Source organism: Hemibagrus wyckioides, linkage group LG14 (assembly GCF_019097595.1).
Source record: "Hemibagrus wyckioides isolate EC202008001 linkage group LG14, SWU_Hwy_1.0, whole genome shotgun sequence".
Lineage (NCBI taxonomy): Eukaryota > Metazoa > Chordata > Actinopteri > Siluriformes > Bagridae > Hemibagrus > Hemibagrus wyckioides.
This window is the reverse complement of record NC_080723.1, coordinates 6,474,598-6,495,621: the sequence shown is the minus strand read 5'-3', so window position 1 is coordinate 6,495,621 and position 21,024 is coordinate 6,474,598. Positions and strand designations below refer to the sequence as shown.

Here is a 21,024-nt window from a genome sequence, read left to right as displayed (position 1 = left end):
AAAAAGTCATTGATACATAGGCCTAATCATAAACTCAATGGCAATACAGTATTAAGCTTGACAGTATTACACAGTAATAAACTCTCTTCATTAGCCTGCCTTAACTCCTGCACAAAGTCCCCCATAAAGTAAAATCATATTTGTCTTGAAAATCCCACTAAGCATGAAGTCAAAGGAGTAGAGGTCTGAAATATGGCTCATCCCAGCATCTAGATACCCTATGTCTATGGTTATTATGCTTTATATACACTTCTAAGGAAGTAGGGTGAAGTCAGTTTAAATGGCGTATTGTCTGAATACAGAATCCTGTTGTCTTGTTAGTACTTGACATGTACTTTGAGATATACTTGATTTTGTGGACACCTGACCATCACACCTAGATGTGATTGTTGAACATCTCATTTCAGAATGAGTCCCTCTTTGCTGTTATAATAAACTCCACTCTTATAGGCAGGTTAGATTATGGATTGTAGCTGTGGGGATTTGTGATCATTCAGCTACAAGAGCATTAGTGAGACCAGACACTGGTGTTGGGTGAGGAGGTCTGGATTGTTCCAGTTCATCCTGAAGGTGTTTAGTAGGGTTGAGATCAGGGCTCAAAGAAATCCCTATTCTCCTCTTAACAGGAAAGTGGGCAAATACATTCTCACACTTTATTTCTTGCCTGTGTGAATGCTCAAGCAAAACCTGCTCAGTTATTTCTGGTTAAACTCTTCATCTGTAGGTCCTGCTGTGTGCTACATACAGTTTAGAGCTAGGTTTAATAACATATTCCACTCCAACTTGTTACTGCTGCAGGATAACCAACAGATGGCACCAAAGTCAAACCAGTTTAGAGTTTAATAACAATGTTGTATAAGATAAGACTATATACTGATTTTGCACTTTTTTATCTTTCATCTGGACATGCATATGAGTTTATGCATAGGTCTTTATCTTGTAACTTCATTGGTAAATATACACTCACTGAGCACTTTATTAGGGGCACTATAGTAATATTGGATGTGGCCTCCTTTTGCTCTCAAAACAGCTTCAATGCTTCATGGCATGGATTCAGCAAGATGTCAGAAACATTCCTTTCACATTCTGGTCCATGTCACCATAATTGCATCAATTTCAGGTTCCTTTCTTTTGAATCTCCCGTTCTACCTCATCCCATCAGTTTTCTACTGGATTTAGATTCAATGACTGGGAAGGCCACTGAAGATTCCTGAACTCATTATCATGTTCATGAAGCCAGTGTGAGACGACTTTTGCTTTGTGACATGTTGCATTGTCATGCTGGAAGTAGTTATCAGAAAATAAACTGTGGCCATAAAGGGACATACATGGTTAGCGGCAATACACAAACAAGTTGTGGCAAGTGATTGATGAGTATTAACAGACCCAAAGTGTGCTAAAAAACTTTCCCCACACCATTACTGTAGCTTTTCTGTCAGCTCAAACCAATTTTGCCATTCTCTGTTGATATCTCTCATCAGCAAGGGGTTACCATCAGCAAAACTGCTGCTCACTGGATGTTTTTTGTTTCACAAGTGTGAAAATCCCCAGAGATCAGCACTACAGATATAAAATGCACAAACTAGTCTATCTGGCACTAAAAATCATGCTGCAGTATGATTGGCTGATTAGAGAATTCCATGAATGAGTAGGAGTACATGTGTTCTTAATAAAGTGCTCTTTGGGTGTATAGAGCTATAGTGAATTTTTTATGAGAGTCAAACCATCAGCCTTCAGCACCCACAGTTCTCTGTATATATTTTGCAAGACTTACAACAAAGGCCCTGTACAATCTAAGCATCTATTGTTTCAGGAGCTAGCAGTGATACAAACAATGAAGTACTAAATATCCATTAACACAAAAACCAAGTTGTAGGTCGAATAGTAGGGGCAGCAGCAGATAAGGGTCAAGTGTTGGTACACAGGTGGGCAAAAACATAGCACAAAAAGCAAGAAGTCAAATATTTAAGTCATGAAACCTAATAAACCTTCCATGTGTAACTGTGAGATATATAGGCTAACATTAAAAAGCTAAATCACATGGCAAAAAGAAAATAACATAACACTGCCACACCCAGAACAGCACCATGGCCAGCAACTCAATCAATAGCATTATAACAACAAAAAATGTGTACTCAAGGCGACGCCAGATCCTGTCACCTTTGGTCATGGGGCAATGATTGCCCCAAACAGTTGCAGCTGGCAGCCCATTTGATGGCAGACAACAAATCTACAAGTCAGGGACAGTACTCTGTCTCTTAAGTAATTAACTTAAGGCTTAAGGGCTTCCTATCAACAAGTATCAACTCTCTACAATTCCTTCCCTTACCCACTTCCTACAACAGTAAATAAACTACATCAATGCCATGTGTTAATGACCCACAGCACTCATCACATAGGCTGAGGATGTGGGCAGCAACGTCAGCAGAAGCAGCAGCTAACAGTCTAGCAGCCTTAACGTCTGGCATAGTACCCAATATATTCACATACTATAGACAATGACATGGAGTCATGGCTTAAATGGCGCATTACCCAAGAATGGCAAGCTCTGATGCATAACCACATATGGAAGCAGGCAGTATGGTATTATAGAATGCCAAATGAAGGAAGATATCATTCCCCAGTCCCAGAGGGAGAGCCTCACCTGGGATGTGTATTTGAGCCTGACTCTTCTCATTGCATGATTAATCAATGCTTCTTGCCAATTAATCAGTTAGAGGCAGGATGCGGTTTACATGGAGGGAAGACTGGGTTGGTGCCAGTGTGTTAGTTGACTCAGGTGTTACATTAACATTCAGCCATCCATCTCCTCTGACTGCCCGTATTTGAGCCTTGGAACATCTCCATGAGACTTGTACATGACATGTCCTTAAATATAGGAATAGGAAGTGGACAAACTCAACAAGTACACTAATGTGTACCTCATCTCTATATCCTGACACTTTTCTTTTTTAGCTATTTTCCTCCAGACTGTTGTTCTGTTTACAGGGTTCTCTAAACAGCCTTTAGACTATAAAAAAATACAGGAATGCCATGTTTTAAAAATTTTACAATTTTTTTTTTAATGTTTACATATTGCATGGGTTTTGTTATCTCCAAACTGAAGAAAAGAAAAAATGACAAAAATGACAAAGATGTTTGCATCCGTCTGCGTGTTGCCTTTTAAGTGAAGGGATGTGCAGTCTAATGAACTACTGCCTAACTCTATCTCTGGACCTAGCGTAAAATCTCCCTGATACAGTATTGATGAAATCCCTTCCAAATAAAATACTACAAATTCTAATCCAAAACAAAGTGGAATTTACATGTGTGTAATTATTATTTTAATAAAATAAGTTTAAAAAAGTATTTGCTATTCTCTAAGCCAACTAATTACACACCAAAGCCAATATTCTTTCAGTTCTTGCCACTGGGGGTATTATGAACAAAAATACAGCATTTGTGCTATTAAATTGTGTATGGAACCTTGACAACAAACTGTTAAATACTCTATGTTTAGAAAGTCTGAAGCTAAGGCACAGGTACTGACTCTTGGCTCAGGTTTAACAAAGGCAGTCCTTTCGTCCACGTGTCTGACATTTCTGTAAAGTATAAATAGCAAAATCACACCCAAACTGACAAGACGGCATCATATCCCAGTGCAGTCATTCTAATGAATAATCACATAATAGTAATGTCTGATCATGGCAAGTGTATTTGACTCACAATTCATCTGAAGACAATCATTTTTCCTTATTATAATTAAACGCCGGAACTGCAGGATTGCGACATTGCTGAATGCGTGTTCATGTTACTGAAATTAACATGTGCTTTAATGAGCTTTAGTCAACAGCTATTAATCATAACACAGAAATCATGAATGAAAATCAATCCATTCAATCCAATCAGATACACACATACATACATAGATACATACATACAACAGTTATGCAGAGTTACACAATGAATGAACCATTTCTGCTAACTTAATTACACTGTCCACAGGAAGCACCATGAACAGTACAAGATTTCTGAGCTTGACGGACATCAGGATGTCAGTTACTGAAAGTCATTACTCTCATGCTTGCATGTCATTTTTCAAAGTTCTACCTGAGACTAAAATCTGTCAGATGGGCTAAGAATTCATCCGCTCCAAAACAAGGGGTTCTGTCTCCAAATACTCAGTTCCTGGGAAAATGGGGAAGAAAGAACATGTCCAAATATACACGTCTCTTTATGGCAGTACCGTCTGCTAGCTGGGTTAACCATTTCACTCGTTTCCCAATTCAAATCCCAAATATTTTACAATATTTTATATTTTAACAAGAGTCTTGCTTTAGTATAAAAATATTACACCATTCAAAACAACTACAAATTGGTATGCTGCCCACACTACCCATGTTAGTGATATGTATGCAATTTCAAAATATTTTTCATATGACATACAAGTAAAAAGTGCATTAAGGTCCCCGGAAAAGGAAGTATGGCCATTGTGAGTATTTGCAAATGCAAATGTAGAGCTGTCTGTTTCTGACAGCGCGTTTGTATACCAATAATAGATTTCTTGCTTTACACTCTAATTACATTCTATAAAGATAACATACAGGTACAGCAGAACATACTCCTGATACCTGAGTATCATTTAGAGGGGGGTTAAAGAGTTTTATCTGTCAAGGAAAATTAATCTTTCACATATATGGAGGATGACATTCAGTAGCATGCATAATCTAATTCCATACCAAAAGCAAAATTCAGAATTGGGGAAAAAAAGGCAGGAGGAATAAACTTAGCAGCGTTGGCTTTGACGTATATTGCTGCTTATATTTCACAGAAATGGTAACAGTGCAACAATTATCCAGTCAAATTACAGTTTCTAAAGTGTTTATGAATTGTGTGTTTTGTAGTTAATGATGATGTGTCTGGCTGATTTTGTCTTCTCTAACTGATTCTGACCCAAATGTAGTAATTATTTGCTCATTAAATACAGACTCGATCGATAGATATGTTTATAAAACCTAAAAAGAAAAAAATGAAACCGGCACAACTGAATGTTCTTTCCATTCTATTGCATACTAGTTATATTGTACTGGTGTATTAATATGCTTATACAATTTTGGCCAACACCTGATTTCAGTAAGTAAGCCCATCTCTGATCTACACTTTATAGCCAAAACTTTGTGGACACCTGTGGACACAATCACACTCGTATGCATTTCTTTCCCTTTGTGTTTGCACAAAAATAGAAGCACAATGCTGTAACATTACAACTTCTCTTCCCTGGAGCTAAGAAGCCCAAACCTGTTCCAGCATGACAATGCCCCTGTGCACAAAGTGAGGTCTATGAGGACAGGATTTGCCAAGGCTAGAGTGGAAGAACCGGAGCCTCCAGCAAAGAGCCCTGACTATGACTCAATCCTATGAACTAGACACCTTTGGGATGAACTGGAACAATGACTGCACCCCAGACCCTTCTCATCCAACATTGTCTGATCTTACTAAAGTTCCTACAGCTGAAAGAACACAAATCCCCACTAGTCAACATCTAGTGGAAAACCATCACAGTTATTATAACAGCAAAGGGACAAGGAGATGTTCAATAAGCACATATGGGTGTGATTGTCAGGTGTCCACAAACGTATAGTGTTATCAATCCATATAGGCCTATTTATTAATTGATTAAGCAAACACCACATAAATGTTTCTAAAAAAAAATCTGCCAACAGCCTTCTTGATGAATATGCTGATCAAAGATTCCTTATTATTTGACTGATCTGTACCACGTCAACCCACAAAACATCATTCAAACTTAAACATGCTACATTTCTATAGTAAGTATTTACGGCATTCTAAAACATTCATGTTTCATATCCTAAATGTAGTTTGACTGCTTTGTGTTTTACTTTTCATTTATTTCAAACACAGACTTTCCTTAGTCATGACTACCACTTGAAGTTGCAGGGCTCTGAGAGCAAGATTGGAGCAACACAAATCCTCTAACTTCCTTCAGAAAGAATTTCACAATGGCCCAAGAACCCTTTCACTAATACGGCGGAGCTCTGGCTAGGATGGCTGGAAATAAAAAATTGGATACATGTGTAGATGCATGAGAACGGTAAAAAGATTGCGTGCATGCACTAGAAAGACCTGGACAGCTAAAGGAAACATAGCAGAGTCTAAAGGTGATCACTAATCTATTAAGAACTGAGGTGGTTTTGCTACCAATGACAAAACAACCTGCCAGAAGCAAAGGCATCATTTTTTCATTTCTTTCTCTCTTTTTTAAAGCAAAATGTAGACTTGGGAAATAGCAAGCTTAGCTTACAAAAAGGAGTGTAATAACTTTTTTTTTTTGCTTTACTGTATGCCAAGGTCAGTATCTGGCTGTCATTGATGCAATGACAAACATTGAGATTTCATCAGGCAAACAACTTGAGAAAAAACTAACGAGTTGTTAATAAACCTGCCTTGGAAACATATCAGAGGCAACATTTTAAAAACATCCTAGTAATACTTCTGACACAGTATCAGTTCTACCTTTTCTATTACACTTAGAAAACAGAGGCACAAACTGACCCTAACTCATGACTCTTCCCGAACTGCCTGACTTTTACAACCCACCAGGAAGAAACGCTAACAGTCATGACACCGAAACTTCAGGATAAGGAAGGGTTGTCTGAATGTTGTGTACATAATAATCATGTTATGATGACTTTTTTGGAAAGCGCATTTAAAAATCCCTGTATTTTTTTCAAACCTGATCTGAACACATTGGGCTGAAATTCTTGTGCACATGTAGGCAATGCAGATTTCATGCGGCTCTTCCAATTCTTGCTGAACAAGAAGTACAAAGGCTTCAACAAATCTGCACCCCTATTTTTGTTTAAAGGACATATTTCTGCATCAACAATTCTGATTTGCAGGCTTGTTTTTACAGTCTCTAACCCATGACCGAGTTCACGATGATTAGTATACATTTTTTTTAGAAAGTATAATAAACCACAAGTCAGAAAATTACAATGAAACTTTAGTGCAGCGTGAATTATGACTATCCTGACAAAAGAAGTCCTTTCTAAAGAAAACCCCTCTACCTGATTTTCATCCCTTGTGTACAGTTGGCTGGCATTTATTTTCCGGACACCACTGTCTCTTGTGCATAGTGGTTTATTGGCAGCCCTTCAGATACACTGTGTCTTTAACAAGGACAGATTCCTAAGGCCCCTGAGAGCATTTCCTCATTTTCTAACGAGGAACGAATGAACGTCCGAGTTGTCACACAAGTCCTCAGTCGTTAGTAAAGGTTTTGGGCTAAACCGGATCCCTTGTTCTCTTGTGCCTTCACCACGCCCCATACAATTTGGTAGCACATGAGTCTCCCTTAGTACATGTCTCTGTAGATTTCCTGTAGCAAAGGATGCAGTGAAGTGTCCTCCGTTTTCTTGATCTCCTGCACTAACTGGGCATGCTCGGTGACTAGCTGGCGTAGGTCAGCAAGTTTCTGCAGTAGGTTAGGGAAGAGAAATGTATTGTCTGGGTGGTTATTCTGTAGGTGGAGCTGCAGAACATGGACGATGCTCTCCTGCATCCGCTCAATGTATGAGACATTCATCAGGCCTGGACGATCTGAGTGACAAAAAGAATAGGTTTTAGGAAACCTGGTCCTACCCAGTACGAAACTGATTTGAAAATCTGATTTGCTCAAATTTTTGGCAGTACACTACACAGCATAAAGACTTCTAAAAGTGTCTACAAAGAAGGTGGTCTGTCAAATCAACTCATGCTTCTTACCTCCACAGCAGATGATGGCTGCCACAAAGAGGGCAAGGTCACTGTCATCCAGTCCAAGTGCATTGAACTTCATGGCAAACTGGAACTTTGGCTCCATCATGTCACTAAATGGTCGTCGCAAGCTCTTGAGGAACTCTCTTGTGATGAAGCCACTGCCATAGGCAACTAACAAGCCGTCTTTATTCATGCATGAGGCCAGCATGGCAAAGAGTGCCTCGTACACACCATACTTTAACAGTGTTACCTGAAAAAGTGAACAAATATAAATAAAGTTAGAAAGACAGATTGCATGAACATGCTGAGAGAAATGCTATGTTTTTGCTTTACTATTTAAAGAGTGCAGAGAAGAACAGTGATGGAGATATGGCCCAACAGGCCAATTGGATTGGACAGAGGGCCAGTAGAATCATTTAAACATGGACTACTGAAAATGCGAAGGCATCGTAATACTCTGAATTCACAGGAAAGATATTCCATTAGCTTCCGAATAGCAAAAATGGTCCGACCAACCTGATCATTAAGGTCGAGGTTGCAGAAGCCTGGAACAGATTTGGCAAACTCGGTGAGTTCTGTGACAGTCTCCACCGACGTGCACTGGCAGCAGTGGAAGATCCGCACTTCTGCATCCTTATCAAGCAGTCCACCTGCAGTGCCAACCATCTTTGCCACCAGAGTCCGCTCAGCCAGGTGCAAAGTCTCCATGTCATGGATTACAAAGGGCTGGAATAGAAAAGAGATTACTAAGAAGACAAACATTTTAATAAAATTTCAGTAAAAATTTCAAAAAATACTACATAAATTTCATAAAGTACTATTTTATCCCTTCTTACTGGCAGGTGAGGTGAGAATCACATAGATAACTTCTGAAACCTTCAACAAGTCATGAAATCACCCAATGCTGTAGTATACGATAGAGAGAGTATTGTCATACAGCCTTCACATCCCATTCTACTTCTCTCCTCATACATGTCAGAACTCGGATAATATGAATACAAGAGTTGTGTTGCATTCCACTTCTTACAGCCCCTGCAAGCTCTTGACTAGCAGGCCTGTGGCTAAGCAGCTAACACAGTCAAGTGTGTCACCTGCTGAAAATATTAGACTGCTAATGCCCAACCATTCAGTCTAGAGTTGTGTCTCCATCTGCATGCCCTTAATGTAGTTGAACAAGCCTTGGCACTGCTCATCTTAGAGAAGCAGTTTTCAGTTTAGACATCGCCGGCTACAAGGTAGATAGCCTGCAAGTCATAAACGTCCAGGGCCAATGATGACTGGTAAGCAGGGTAAGAATATGAAAAAGTGATTTGAGTCTCTTTCTAGGCATGTGGACAACCGGACATCAGACACGAAATCACTGATCCAGTCACTTACAACAGAAGCTGGCACCTATTGGCAGAAAGTATTAAAAAAGACGATTCTCTCTCATGCTCCTCATTTGAGGAGTGATGATTTTGTATCTGTGTGTTCAGGTCTGTGAGACATTTACAGTCTTATAATGATCTAGGAGTTGAACAGCAATGTGGCCTCTTCCTCCTTTGCATGCAACACTGGCATGTTTTAACCTGCTGAGCGTTCCTTGATACTCCTTATACGCACACTACAGTACTATTAAAACAATTCTATCATTAGATTGACTAACAGTGCACCTTGATTCACAATGCACCTTCAGCAGGTTCTACAAGGTTAACATTACTGTGCACCTTCAGCAGGTTCTACAAGGTTAACATTACTGTGCACCTTCAGCAGGTTCTACAAGGTTAACATTAATGTGCACCTCCTCCAGGTTCTACAAGGTTAACATTAATGTGCACCTCCTCCAGGTTCTACAAGGTTAACATTAATGTGCACCTCCTCCAGGTTCTACAAGGTTAACATTAATGTGCACCTCCTCCAGGTTCTACAAGGTTAACATTACTGTGCACCTTCAGCAGGTTCTACAAGGTTAACATTAATGTGCACCTCCTCCAGGTTCTACAAGGTTAACATTAATGTGCACCTCCTCCAGGTTCTACAAGGTTAACATTACTGTGCACCTTCAGCAGGTTCTATAAGGTTAACATTACTGTGCACCTTCAGCAGGTTCTATAAGGTTAACATTACTGTGCACCTTCAGCAGGTTCTATAAGGTTAACATTACTGTGCACCTTCAGCAGGTTCTATAAGGTTAACATTACTGTGCACCTTCAGCAGGTTCTATAAGGTTAACATTACTGTGCACCTTCAGCAGGTTCTATAAGGTTAACATTACTGTGCACCTTCAGCAGGTTCTACAAGGTTAACATTACTGTGCACCTCCTCCAGGTTCTACAAGGTTAACATTACTGTGCACCTTCAGCAGGTTCTACAAGGTTAACATTACTGTGCACCTTCAGCAGGTTCTACAAGGTTAAAATTAATGTGCACCTTCAGCAGGTTCTACAAGGTTAACATTAATGTGCACCTCCTCCAGGTTCTACAAGGTTAACATTAATGTGCACCTCCTCCAGGTTCTACAAGGTTAACATTACTGTGCACCTTCAGCAGGTTCTACAAGGTTAACATTAATGTGCACCTCCTCCAGGTTCTACAAGGTTAACATTAATGTGCACCTCCTCCAGGTTCTACAAGGTTAACATTACTGTGCACCTTCAGCAGGTTCTATAAGGTTAACATTACTGTGCACCTTCAGCAGGTTCTATAAGGTTAACATTACTGTGCACCTTCAGCAGGTTCTATAAGGTTAACATTACTGTGCACCTTCAGCAGGTTCTACAAGGTTAACATTACTGTGCACCTCCTCCAGGTTCTACAAGGTTAACATTAATGTGCACCTCCTCCAGGTTCTACAAGGTTAACATTAATGTGCACCTCCTCCAGGTTCTACAAGGTTAACATTACTGTGCACCTTCAGCAGGTTCTACAAGGTTAACATTACTATGCACCTCCTCCAGGTTCTACAAGGTTAACATTACTGTGCACCTTCAGCAGGTTCTACAAGGTTAACATTACTGTGCACCTTCAGCAGGTTCTACAAGGTTAACATTACTATGCACCTCCCCCAGGTTCTACAAGGTTAACATTACTGTGCACCTCCTCCAGGTTCTACAAGGTTAACATTACTGTGCACCTTCAGCAGGTTCTACAAGGTTAACATTACTGTGCACCTCCTCCAGGTTCTACAAGGTTAACATTAATGTGCACCTCCTCCAGGTTCTACAAGGTTAACATTACTGTGCACCTTCAGCAGGTTCTACAAGGTTAACATTACTGTGCACCTTCAGCAGGTTCTACAAGGTTAACATTACTGTGCACCTTCACCAGGTTCTACAAGGTTAACATTACTGTGCACCTTCACCAGGTTCTACAAGGTTAACATTACTGTGCACCTTCTCCAGGTTCTACAAGGTTAACATTACTGTGCACCTTCACCAGGTTCTGCAAGGTTAACATTACTGTGCACCTTCTCCAGGTTCTACAAGGTTAACATTACTGTGCACCTCCTCCAGGTTCTACAATGTTAACATTACTGTGCACCTTCACCAGGTTCTACAAGGTTAACATTACTGTGCACCTTCTTCTCCAGGTTCTACAAGGTTAACATTACTGTGCACCTTCTTCTCCAGGTTCTACAAGGTTAACATTACTGTGCCCATTCACCAGGTTCTACAAGGTTAACATTACTGTGCACCTTCTTCTCCAGGTTCTACAAGGTTAACATTACTGTGCCCATTCACCAGGTTCTACAAGGTTAACATTACTGTGCACCTTCACCAGGTTCTACAAGGTTAACATTACTGTGCACCTTCACCAGGTTCTACAATGTTAACATTACTGTGCACCTTCACCAGGTTCTACAATGTTAACATTACTGTGCACCTTCAGCAGGTTCTACAAGGTTAACATTACTGTGCACCTTCTCCAGGTTCTACAAGGTTAACATTACTGTGCACCTTCACCAGGTTCTACAAGGTTAACATTACTGTGCACCTCCTCCAGGTTCTACAAGGTTAACATTACTGTGCACCTTCACCAGGTTCTACAAGGTTAACATTACTGTGCCCATTCACCAGGTTCTACAAGGTTAACATTACTGTGCACCTTCTTCTCCAGGATCTACAATGTTAACATTACTGTGCACCTTCACCAGGTTCTTCAAGGTTAACATTACTGTGCCCATTCACCAGGTTCTACAAGGTTAACATTACTGTGCACCTTCTTCTCCAGGTTCTACAAGGTTAACATTACTGTGCACCTTCACCAGGTTCTACAAGGTTAACATTACTGTGCACCTCCTCCAGGTTCTACAAGGTTAACATTACTGTGCACCTCCTCCACGTTCTACAAGGTTAACATTACTGTGCACCTTCACCAGGATCTACAAGGTTAACCTCACTGAGCACCTTCACCAGGTTCTACAAGGTTAACATTACTGTGCACCTTCTTCTCCAGGTTCTACAAGGTTAACATTACTGTGCACCTTCACCAGGTTCTACAAGGTTAACCTCACTGAGCACCTTCACCAGGTTCTACAAGGTTAACATCACTGTGCACCTCCTCCAGGTTCTACAAGGTTAACATTACTGTGCACCTCCTCCAGGTTCTACAAGGTTAACATTACTGTGCACCTTCACCAGGTTCTACAAGGTTAACCTCACTGTGCACCTTCACCAGGTTCTACAAGGTTAACATTACTGTGCACCTTCTTCTCCAGGTTCTACAAGGTTAACATTACTGTGCACCTTCTTCTCCAGGTTCTACAAGGTTAACATTACTGTGCACCTTCACCAGGATCTACAATGTTAACATTACTGTGCACCTTCACCAGGTTCTACAAGGTTAACATTACTGTGCACCTTCTTCTCCAGGTTCTACAAGGTTAACATTACTGTGCACCTTCACCAGGTTCTACAATGTTAACATTACTGTGCACCTCCTCCAGGTTCTACAAGGTTAACATTACTGTGCACCTCCTCCAGGTTCTACAAGGTTAACATTACTGTGCACCTTCACCAGGTTCTACAATGTTAACATTACTGTGCACCTTCACCAGGTTCTACAAGGTTAACATTACTGTGCACCTTCTTCTCCAGGTTCTACAAGGTTAACATTACTGTGCACCTTCACCAGGTTCTACAATGTTAACATTACTGTGCACCTCCTCCAGGTTCTACAAGGTTAACATTACTGTGCACCTTCTTCTCCAGGTTCTACAAGGTTAACATTACTGTGCCCATTCACCAGGTTCTACAAGGTTAACATTACTGTGCACCTCCTCCAGGTTCTACAAGGTTAACATTACTGTGCACCTTCACCAGGTTCTACAATGTTAACATTACTGTGCACCTTCACCAGGTTCTACAAGGTTAACATTACTGTGCACCTTCTTCTCCAGGTTCTACAAGGTTAACATTACTGTGCACCTTCTTCTCCAGGTTCTACAAGGTTAACATTACTGTGCACCTTCTTCTCCAGGTTCTACAAGGTTAACATTACTGTGCACCTTCACCAGGTTCTACAATGTTAACATTACTGTGCACCTTCACCAGGTTCTACAAGGTTAACATTACTGTGCACCTTCACCAGGTTCTACAAGGTTAACATTACTGTGCACCTTCTTCTCCAGGTTCTACAAGGTTAACATTACTGTGCACCTTCACCAGGTTCTACAATGTTAACATTACTGTGCACCTCCTCCAGGTTCTACAAGGTTAACATTACTGTGCACCTTCTTCTCCAGGTTCTACAAGGTTAACATTACTGTGCACCTTCTTCTCCAGGTTCTACAAGGTTAACATTACTGTGCACCTTCACCAGGTTCTACAATGTTAACATTACTGTGCACCTCCTCCAGGTTCTACAAGGTTAACATTACTGTGCACCTTCTTCTCCAGGTTCTACAAGGTTAACATTACTGTGCACCTTCTTCTCCAGGTTCTACAAGGTTAACATTACTGTGCACCTTCTTCTCCAGGTTCTACAAGGTTAACATTACTGTGCACCTTCTTCTCCAGGTTCTACAAGGTTAACATTACTGTGCACCTTCACCAGGTTCTACAAGGTTAACCTCACTGAGCACCTTCACCAGGTTCTACAAGGTTAACATCACTGTGCACCTTCACCAGGTTCTACAAGGTTAACATTACTGTGCACCTTCTTCTCCGGGTTCTACAAGGTTAACATTACTGTGCACCTTCTTCTCCAGGTTCTACAAGGTTAACATTACTCTGCACCTTCACCAGGTTCTACAAGGTTAACCTCACTGAGCACCTTCACCAGGTTCTACAAGGTTAACATTACTGTGCACCTTCACCAGGTTCTACAAGGTTAACATTACTGTGCACCTTCTTCTCGGGGTTCTACAAGGTTAACATTACTGTGCACCTTCTTCTCCAGGTTCTACAAGGTTAACATCACTGTGCACCATCACCAGGTTTGACAAGGTTAACATTACTGTGCCCATTCACCAGTTTCTACAAGGTTAACATTACTGTGCACGTTCTCCAGGTTCTACAAGGTTAACCTCACTGAGCACCTTCACCAGGTTCTACAAGGTTAACATCACTGTGCACCTTCACCAGGTTCTACAAGGTTAACATTACTGTGCACCTTCTTCTCCGGGTTCTACAAGGTTAACATTACTGTGCACCTTCTTCTCCAGGTTCTACAAGGTTAACATTACTCTGCACCTTCACCAGGTTCTACAAGGTTAACCTCACTGAGCACCTTCACCAGGTTCTACAAGGTTAACATCACTGTGCACCTTCACCAGGTTCTACAAGGTTAACATTACTGTGCACCTTCTTCTCCGGGTTCTACAAGGTTAACATTACTGTGCACCTTCTTCTCCAGGTTCTACAAGGTTAACATCACTGTGCACCATCACCAGGTTTGACAAGGTTAACATTACTGTGCCCATTCACCAGTTTCTACAAGGTTAACATTACTGTGCACGTTCTCCAGGTTCTACAAGGTTAACATTACTGTGCCCATTCACCAGGTTCTACAAGGTTAACCTCACTGAGCACCTTCACCAGGTTCTACAAGGTTAACCTCACTGAGCACCTTCACCAGGTTCTACAAGGTTAACATTACTGTGCACCTTCACCAGGTTCTACAAGGTTAACATTACTGTGCACCTTCACCAGGTTCTACAAGGTTAACCTCACTGAGCACCTTCACCAGGTTCTACAAGGTTAACCTCACTGAGCACCTTCTTCTCCAGGTTCTACAAGGTTAACATTACTGTGCCCATTCACCAGGTTCTACAAGGTTAACATTACTGTGCACCTTCACCAGGTTCTACAAGGTTAACATTACTGTGCACCTTCACTAGGTTCTACAAGGTTAACATTACTGTGCACCTTCTTCTCCAGGTTCTACAAGGTTAACCTCACTGAGCACCTTCTTCTCCAGGTTCTACAAGGTTAACATTACTGTGCACCTTCACCAGGTTCTACAAGGTTAACATTACTGTGCACCTTCACCAGGTTCTACAAGGTTAACATTACTGTGCACCTTCACCAGGTTCTACAAGGTTAACATTACTGTGCACCTTCTCCAGGTTCTACAAGGTTAATATTACTCTGGACCTTCTTCTCCAGGTTCTACAAGGTTAACATAACCATGTACTTTCTCCAGGTTCTACAAGATTAACATAACTATGCACCTTCAGGTGCACAAGGCAAATTTATCTTAAAACAAAATGAAGAACTGTACACTATGTACATGACAGTGTTGTCAGACAGTGATGTTTGAAGAAGTGAGAATTATATGTTTGCTCAAACAGAAGGTTTCCTCAAACGGTATGCTTCCACAAATAACATAGGTAAGCACTGATGCATAACTGTAAATAATGTAGAGCAAACAGTGTTGAGGCCATTTTTGGTTTCCTCACCTGGAACAGTGCTTCCCTTCTTCACAGGATGGGGCAAAAGTGATTTAAATTTCAACTGAAACTCTCACACCTGCTTCTGGATGTCAACATGAGGCAGTTAGCTACAGAAAAGCTACATTTGATTCCCAGACCATCTACAGAGCATTTAATCTGTGATGATTTGTAGTGACATTTTTTCATAGCAGCATATTTTCCTAGGTCACATTTACATAAAATAATATTAAGCTGATCTGATGGAAAATACCATGGAGAATCATATTTAGCATGCATATGGAAGTTAAGACACATAAGATTTTTTTCCAAGTGCAGTATAAGCTACAGCTATACTTTAAAGCATTTTAAGACCCAGCAAAACCACACAGTCATGAGGTCATGAACTCAAATATGACTAAGACTTATGATTAAGAACAATGCTTTTACTGGAAACAGACAGTAGTGGTGTGCGTGTGGACGGGAGTAGGTAGTTCATACCGTTATGTGTGTGTAGGAGTCTGATAAAAAGGCCGCATTTCAGATTCATTTTAGATCATTCATTTATAGGCAGTAAATCAGGGTCATGATTGCTGGAATTATGTTATGGACACAGAAGCAACAAGGTTCACTAGGAAATATCACACAAAAAATAACTGTAAGAGTGGACAGAATGAGAGAAAGAGAGAATAAGAGAGAGAGAAAGAGATGCATATAGATATACATACACAACAACAACAATAGGCTAATCTTACTGGTGTGCTTGTTTTGCCTGTCAGGATGGTCCGTGCTTTAGATTTGTTCATGCTGAAGTTCTTCAGATAAGCCTCATAAATTTGTTTGGCCAGAGTTTTCTGGTCAGCTAGCTTAGGATTCTCAATCTCCTTCTCCCCAGTTAATATCTCTGCCTTCAGCTTCAACTTCTCAGACTGGGGCATTCGGCCAAAACGGATGGCTGTATGAAAAAAACAGCACAATGACTGAGGTCAGGAGCATTCTCTGAATGGTTATACTATTGACTGTCACTTAATGGATCAGAATTTAAAATAAATAAATAAATAAATAAGTTGCTTGCAACATTCCTATTTGGAAATATATGCATGAGTGTGGTATGGTTGAAGTTATAGTATGACAGAGCATATCACTGTTTTTTGTATTAGGATGAAGGCACTATAAACAGAAATAAAATCACATTTTTACTTAATAGTCTTGAGCTGAACACACTATTTGCAAATCCACACTATTTGCAAAGCTCTGGTGTCTTGGTAGTAGACCCCAAGGAGTGGCGTAATGCAAATTTTAGGCTGGATTCTATCCAAAGATGAAAATCATTGCATGTTATCATGTGATGAGTTCATCGTGACCCAGCATTTGGCTGATGTTAAGACGTCGGCTGACATTTCATTTCATCATTTTATCGGGAATGGAACTTTACTGACTGGCTCCATCTATCAGCTGAGGCTGCCCAAGTACATAATTCACTTTTACTATCCAGAAGAGCTAAACATTTGAACTCAGGAGATTAATGTAGTAGCAACTTGCTCAATAATGTGTGATATATTTTAACAGTCAACTAGAATGAGATCCAGTGCCTACTTGGATTACAAAATCTCTAAATCTAATCACATCTAATCCCAGTGATTGGCTGTTACTCAGTCCCTCCAGGATTCCTCCATTTTGTGATTACAGAAATGACCACAAAATCAAGGAAACTCCATGATATTCAGAGCAGCGTGCAATTTTTCCAAAATGACTGTAAATGTTACGCAGCTTGGGGCCTAGACCCTGTTGTGTGACATCACAACACACATTCAGCCAAAGCCCTCTTCGGTTCACATGCGTTCAACCATAGCACAGCTATCATAAAAGGTAAGTACATATATGTCTTTACTGGTAGGAGTTTTAAAGAAGAATCCTGTGCTTGCAGTTTTGACAAGTTAAGTAGTGTTCTGCAAAAAAAAAGCACAAAAACAAGCAAGTTTCATCATAATTTTGAAAAAAGGTCCAGTAAAATCAGTGAAATCCTGGAGGGAATGATAGACCTATTATTTTTTACACACACACACACACACACACACACACACACACACACACACACACACACTGCTTTACTATCCTTCAGAGAACTTTTCATTGGCATAACCCTAACTAAATGGAACATTTTAGCTCTTTAATTTTTTAATAAAAGCTGCCTCTAAAACAGCAAATCAGCTTAAAATACACAGTATCTTGCACTTTATTATAGCTAAAGAACTATATTAGTTCATAAAGTTCAGACATTATAGCTACCGGGTGGAGCTTTTGTGGCTGAAGAAGCACCAGGAGATGTTACAGATGTAGCAACATTTGATAAGTGACTCTCAGTGGACTGATCCTTTGGCCAGTCTAGCACCATCACACCACATGGTGACTTTTCACATAGTCCAGCATGAATAATTTATTAGAGAAGAATGTATAATTTATATGTACTGTACATATGGTACAACCAATTTTCTTTCAACATCTTTCAAGGCTGACTGGAGCTTAAACCTTATCTGTGCTGTCCAAAACTGAGATGTTTAATAAAAAGAAATGCATAGAGTCACATAGGAACAAGTGCATTGAGGAAGTTTAGGGTAGAGCCAAAACAAGCCAGGTGTCATTTCCATTCTGTGACCACTGAAGCTCTGCCAGATATACTGTATGAGTTATGTGGGATTTAACACACCCTGACTCAATTTAAAACATCTGTTCTAACAGATGGAGATTGTAAGTCTGCAAGATCACACATCTGAACATGAGAATATGTTCCATACAAAATGCTGATTATTATGAAATGTGCAAACTGACCAGTGTTTCGCCGTTCAAGTCAAATCTTTTGCACTCTGAACGGTCTATTTAAATAATATAAATGCATCTTGAGTTTCCAATTATGAATAATATTAACACCCTTATTATTACTTAAAAATACAACTAGCAACTATAACTGATAAAAGGCATAATGTCTATAGTATGTTGGGGTCTATATATTATTCAGCAAGTTTAAACGCTGCTTGTTCAGCTGGTGGTTTGACCCCGCATGTTTCCTGAACCCTCACAGTCTGTTTTGACACTGTTCCATGATGTCACTTTGACTCCCTTCACCCCTGCTGCTATTTTTAGTGTGGCACCATTGAAGCCGTGTACAGCGGGGGTTGAGGGTCAGCATGCCACGCTGGACGTGTACATAAAAGTGGGGTGGGGGGGGTCTGGGTCAGTGCACGAAAAGCTTTTTAGGTCAAGGACTCGGGAGCACAACATTCAGAGCACACGTCCTCAGAGTGCTGAGTATGTCAACAAGGGGAAGTACAAGTGCAGATCTGTAATGCCGAAAATGAATAAATCACTTTGACCAACAATTGTTTTTAGACTTGAAATTCTTTTAAAAATTATGGAAGTAGAACAATGGAATACAGTGTCCCTTTAATTTTAATGATTAACCTACACAAGCTGTTAGGGAGTAATAAAACACAAGGAGAGAGGGAGAGAGAGAGAGCTTAACTGAAAACTGCTATCTGATCTACTGAAGAGACGCTCTGGAAAATTAATGTGCTTGGACATGGTACACATTACTAAGCTCACATAATGGCTCCACGATAACTTGAATGTTGTTTACATTGTTACTCTGGTAGCAGGAGACCAGGATTTCATCTGATATCATAGTAATAAAATGTCACCTTATCCACAGCAGCATGCAGCAGCAGTAGTGTCATTCTGAATGATAAATAATCTTTTGATAAATAATGGACTGAGCGTATCATGTTCAGTGTTGGACAAGCTGGTCATGTGACAGACCATGTCACTGGAAGAGACAGGATAGGTTACACGCTTGGATCATCAGACCAAGACAATTCTGACTCACAGGCCAAACTGTGTCTCCGCGGTATTGTTCTTTGCTAGACACTGTGGTACGATATGATACATTAATCTGTGAGCTCATGAAACCACATTTTATTCTTATTTCTTTTTATGGCAAGTGAGCTTCACCATGAATAATTACTCAGACTGAGTAATGTTGAATAGGAAGTTCTTTTGCTCACATAAAAAGTATATTTTTATTTTATTAGAGCCAGCAAAATGATATTATCTGTCTGGTTTGCATGACTGGTCTCTCCCCATTCAACTAAACAGAGGCTAAATAGAGACTTTACAGTACTGCAATCTTCATCAGTAGTGTCTGACCCAACATAGTGGAAGACCTGGAAAGTTCAGTTTGGTCACATGCCTTATGTTTTTTCCGAACATAAAACCAGATGCTGAGCAAAAGGAAATCATACTTAGAAGCTCCTCCATTGTTCCTATTGTTACAAGGTTTTTTTTTTCCCCTGCTACGATCTGAAGAGTGCAGGAAATAATGTCAACACAACACAACCTCCAGAGTACCCCTTCTACGGTTTCAGGTGCCATCAAACAAATAGATCAAGAGGTACCTGACTGAGGCATAGATATTTCCATATTCCATGTTTTGGGTTGGTAACTAGACGGTTCAGTGGAAATTGTGGAGGTATTTCTTATCTACATATACACAGATTACTAATGTAAGGACTAAAATACAACAGGACATGCTATACTAAGAAAATAGCCAAAGACGGGATTGTGTACTGCCTGCATGGAGTCGACTATTTTCCGATAACACCACGTCTTTAAATGTTTTATTTATTAAACAATGACACGCGATATGTTTTGTCTCTTTATAGCTGTATTTCTCTCTCTCCCTCTCTCTCTCTCACACACTCTCTCTCTCTCTCACACACACACTCTCTCTCTCTCACACACACACTCTCTCTCTCTCCCTCCCTCTCTCACTCTCTCAGTAAAGGTTGTGAGGCTACTGAGCAACTGCAAACACCTCTGTTCCAAAGATTGTTTTGCATAAAACTTTAAGTAAATAAATGTTCATACATTTTTTCTTTGATAAATAACGGCATTAAAAAAGATCCTTAGTATCCTTATATGAGCATTGCATTAGTTGTTAATATACAAGCTATAATGTGTAATAACGCATAAATATACACTGCATAACACATAGAAACATAACATAACATAGAAAAGCATAACACAGAAAATTAATAGAAAAATTATCACCTTCTGACCGGTCAGACTTGAGAGGTCAACAATCGTGTGTTTTTTGTGCGTGTTTTGTGTTAAGTGTGTTATCTACAAGCACTGTGTGTGTGTGTGTGTGTGTGTGTGTGTGTGTGTGTGTGTGTTTGTGTGTGTTAATAGTATAGCACTGACCATTGTGGGACATGCCCACAGCTAGGCACTTTTGAAAGCGGCAGTATTGGCACTTGTTCCGGTTCTTCTTTTGGATTTTGCAGTGGCGTTCACACTTGTCGTATTCCAGCTTGAGGCGGATTGTGCGCCTGAAGAAACCCTGAAGAGAACAGAAATTTACG

The 21,024-nt window shown here is 40.2% G+C and overlaps 1 protein-coding gene across 1 annotated transcript in view; it reads right to left on the bottom strand.

Moving 5' to 3' along the window:
- Positions 1-3,676: 3,676 nt before the first annotated feature.
- pparab (peroxisome proliferator-activated receptor alpha b) overlaps positions 3,677-21,024 on the bottom strand; it is a 29,821-nt gene continuing 12,473 nt past the window's right edge. The window contains exons 4-8 of the mRNA XM_058408305.1: positions 20,864-21,002; positions 16,363-16,562; positions 8,275-8,484; positions 7,765-8,008; positions 3,677-7,599 (exon numbers count right to left, since the gene is read on the bottom strand). Coding sequence (XP_058264288.1) covers positions 7,355-7,599; positions 7,765-8,008; positions 8,275-8,484; positions 16,363-16,562; positions 20,864-21,002 — 1,038 coding nt within the window. The 3' untranslated portion in view covers positions 3,677-7,354. The remainder of the gene's footprint in view (positions 7,600-7,764; positions 8,009-8,274; positions 8,485-16,362; positions 16,563-20,863; positions 21,003-21,024) is intronic.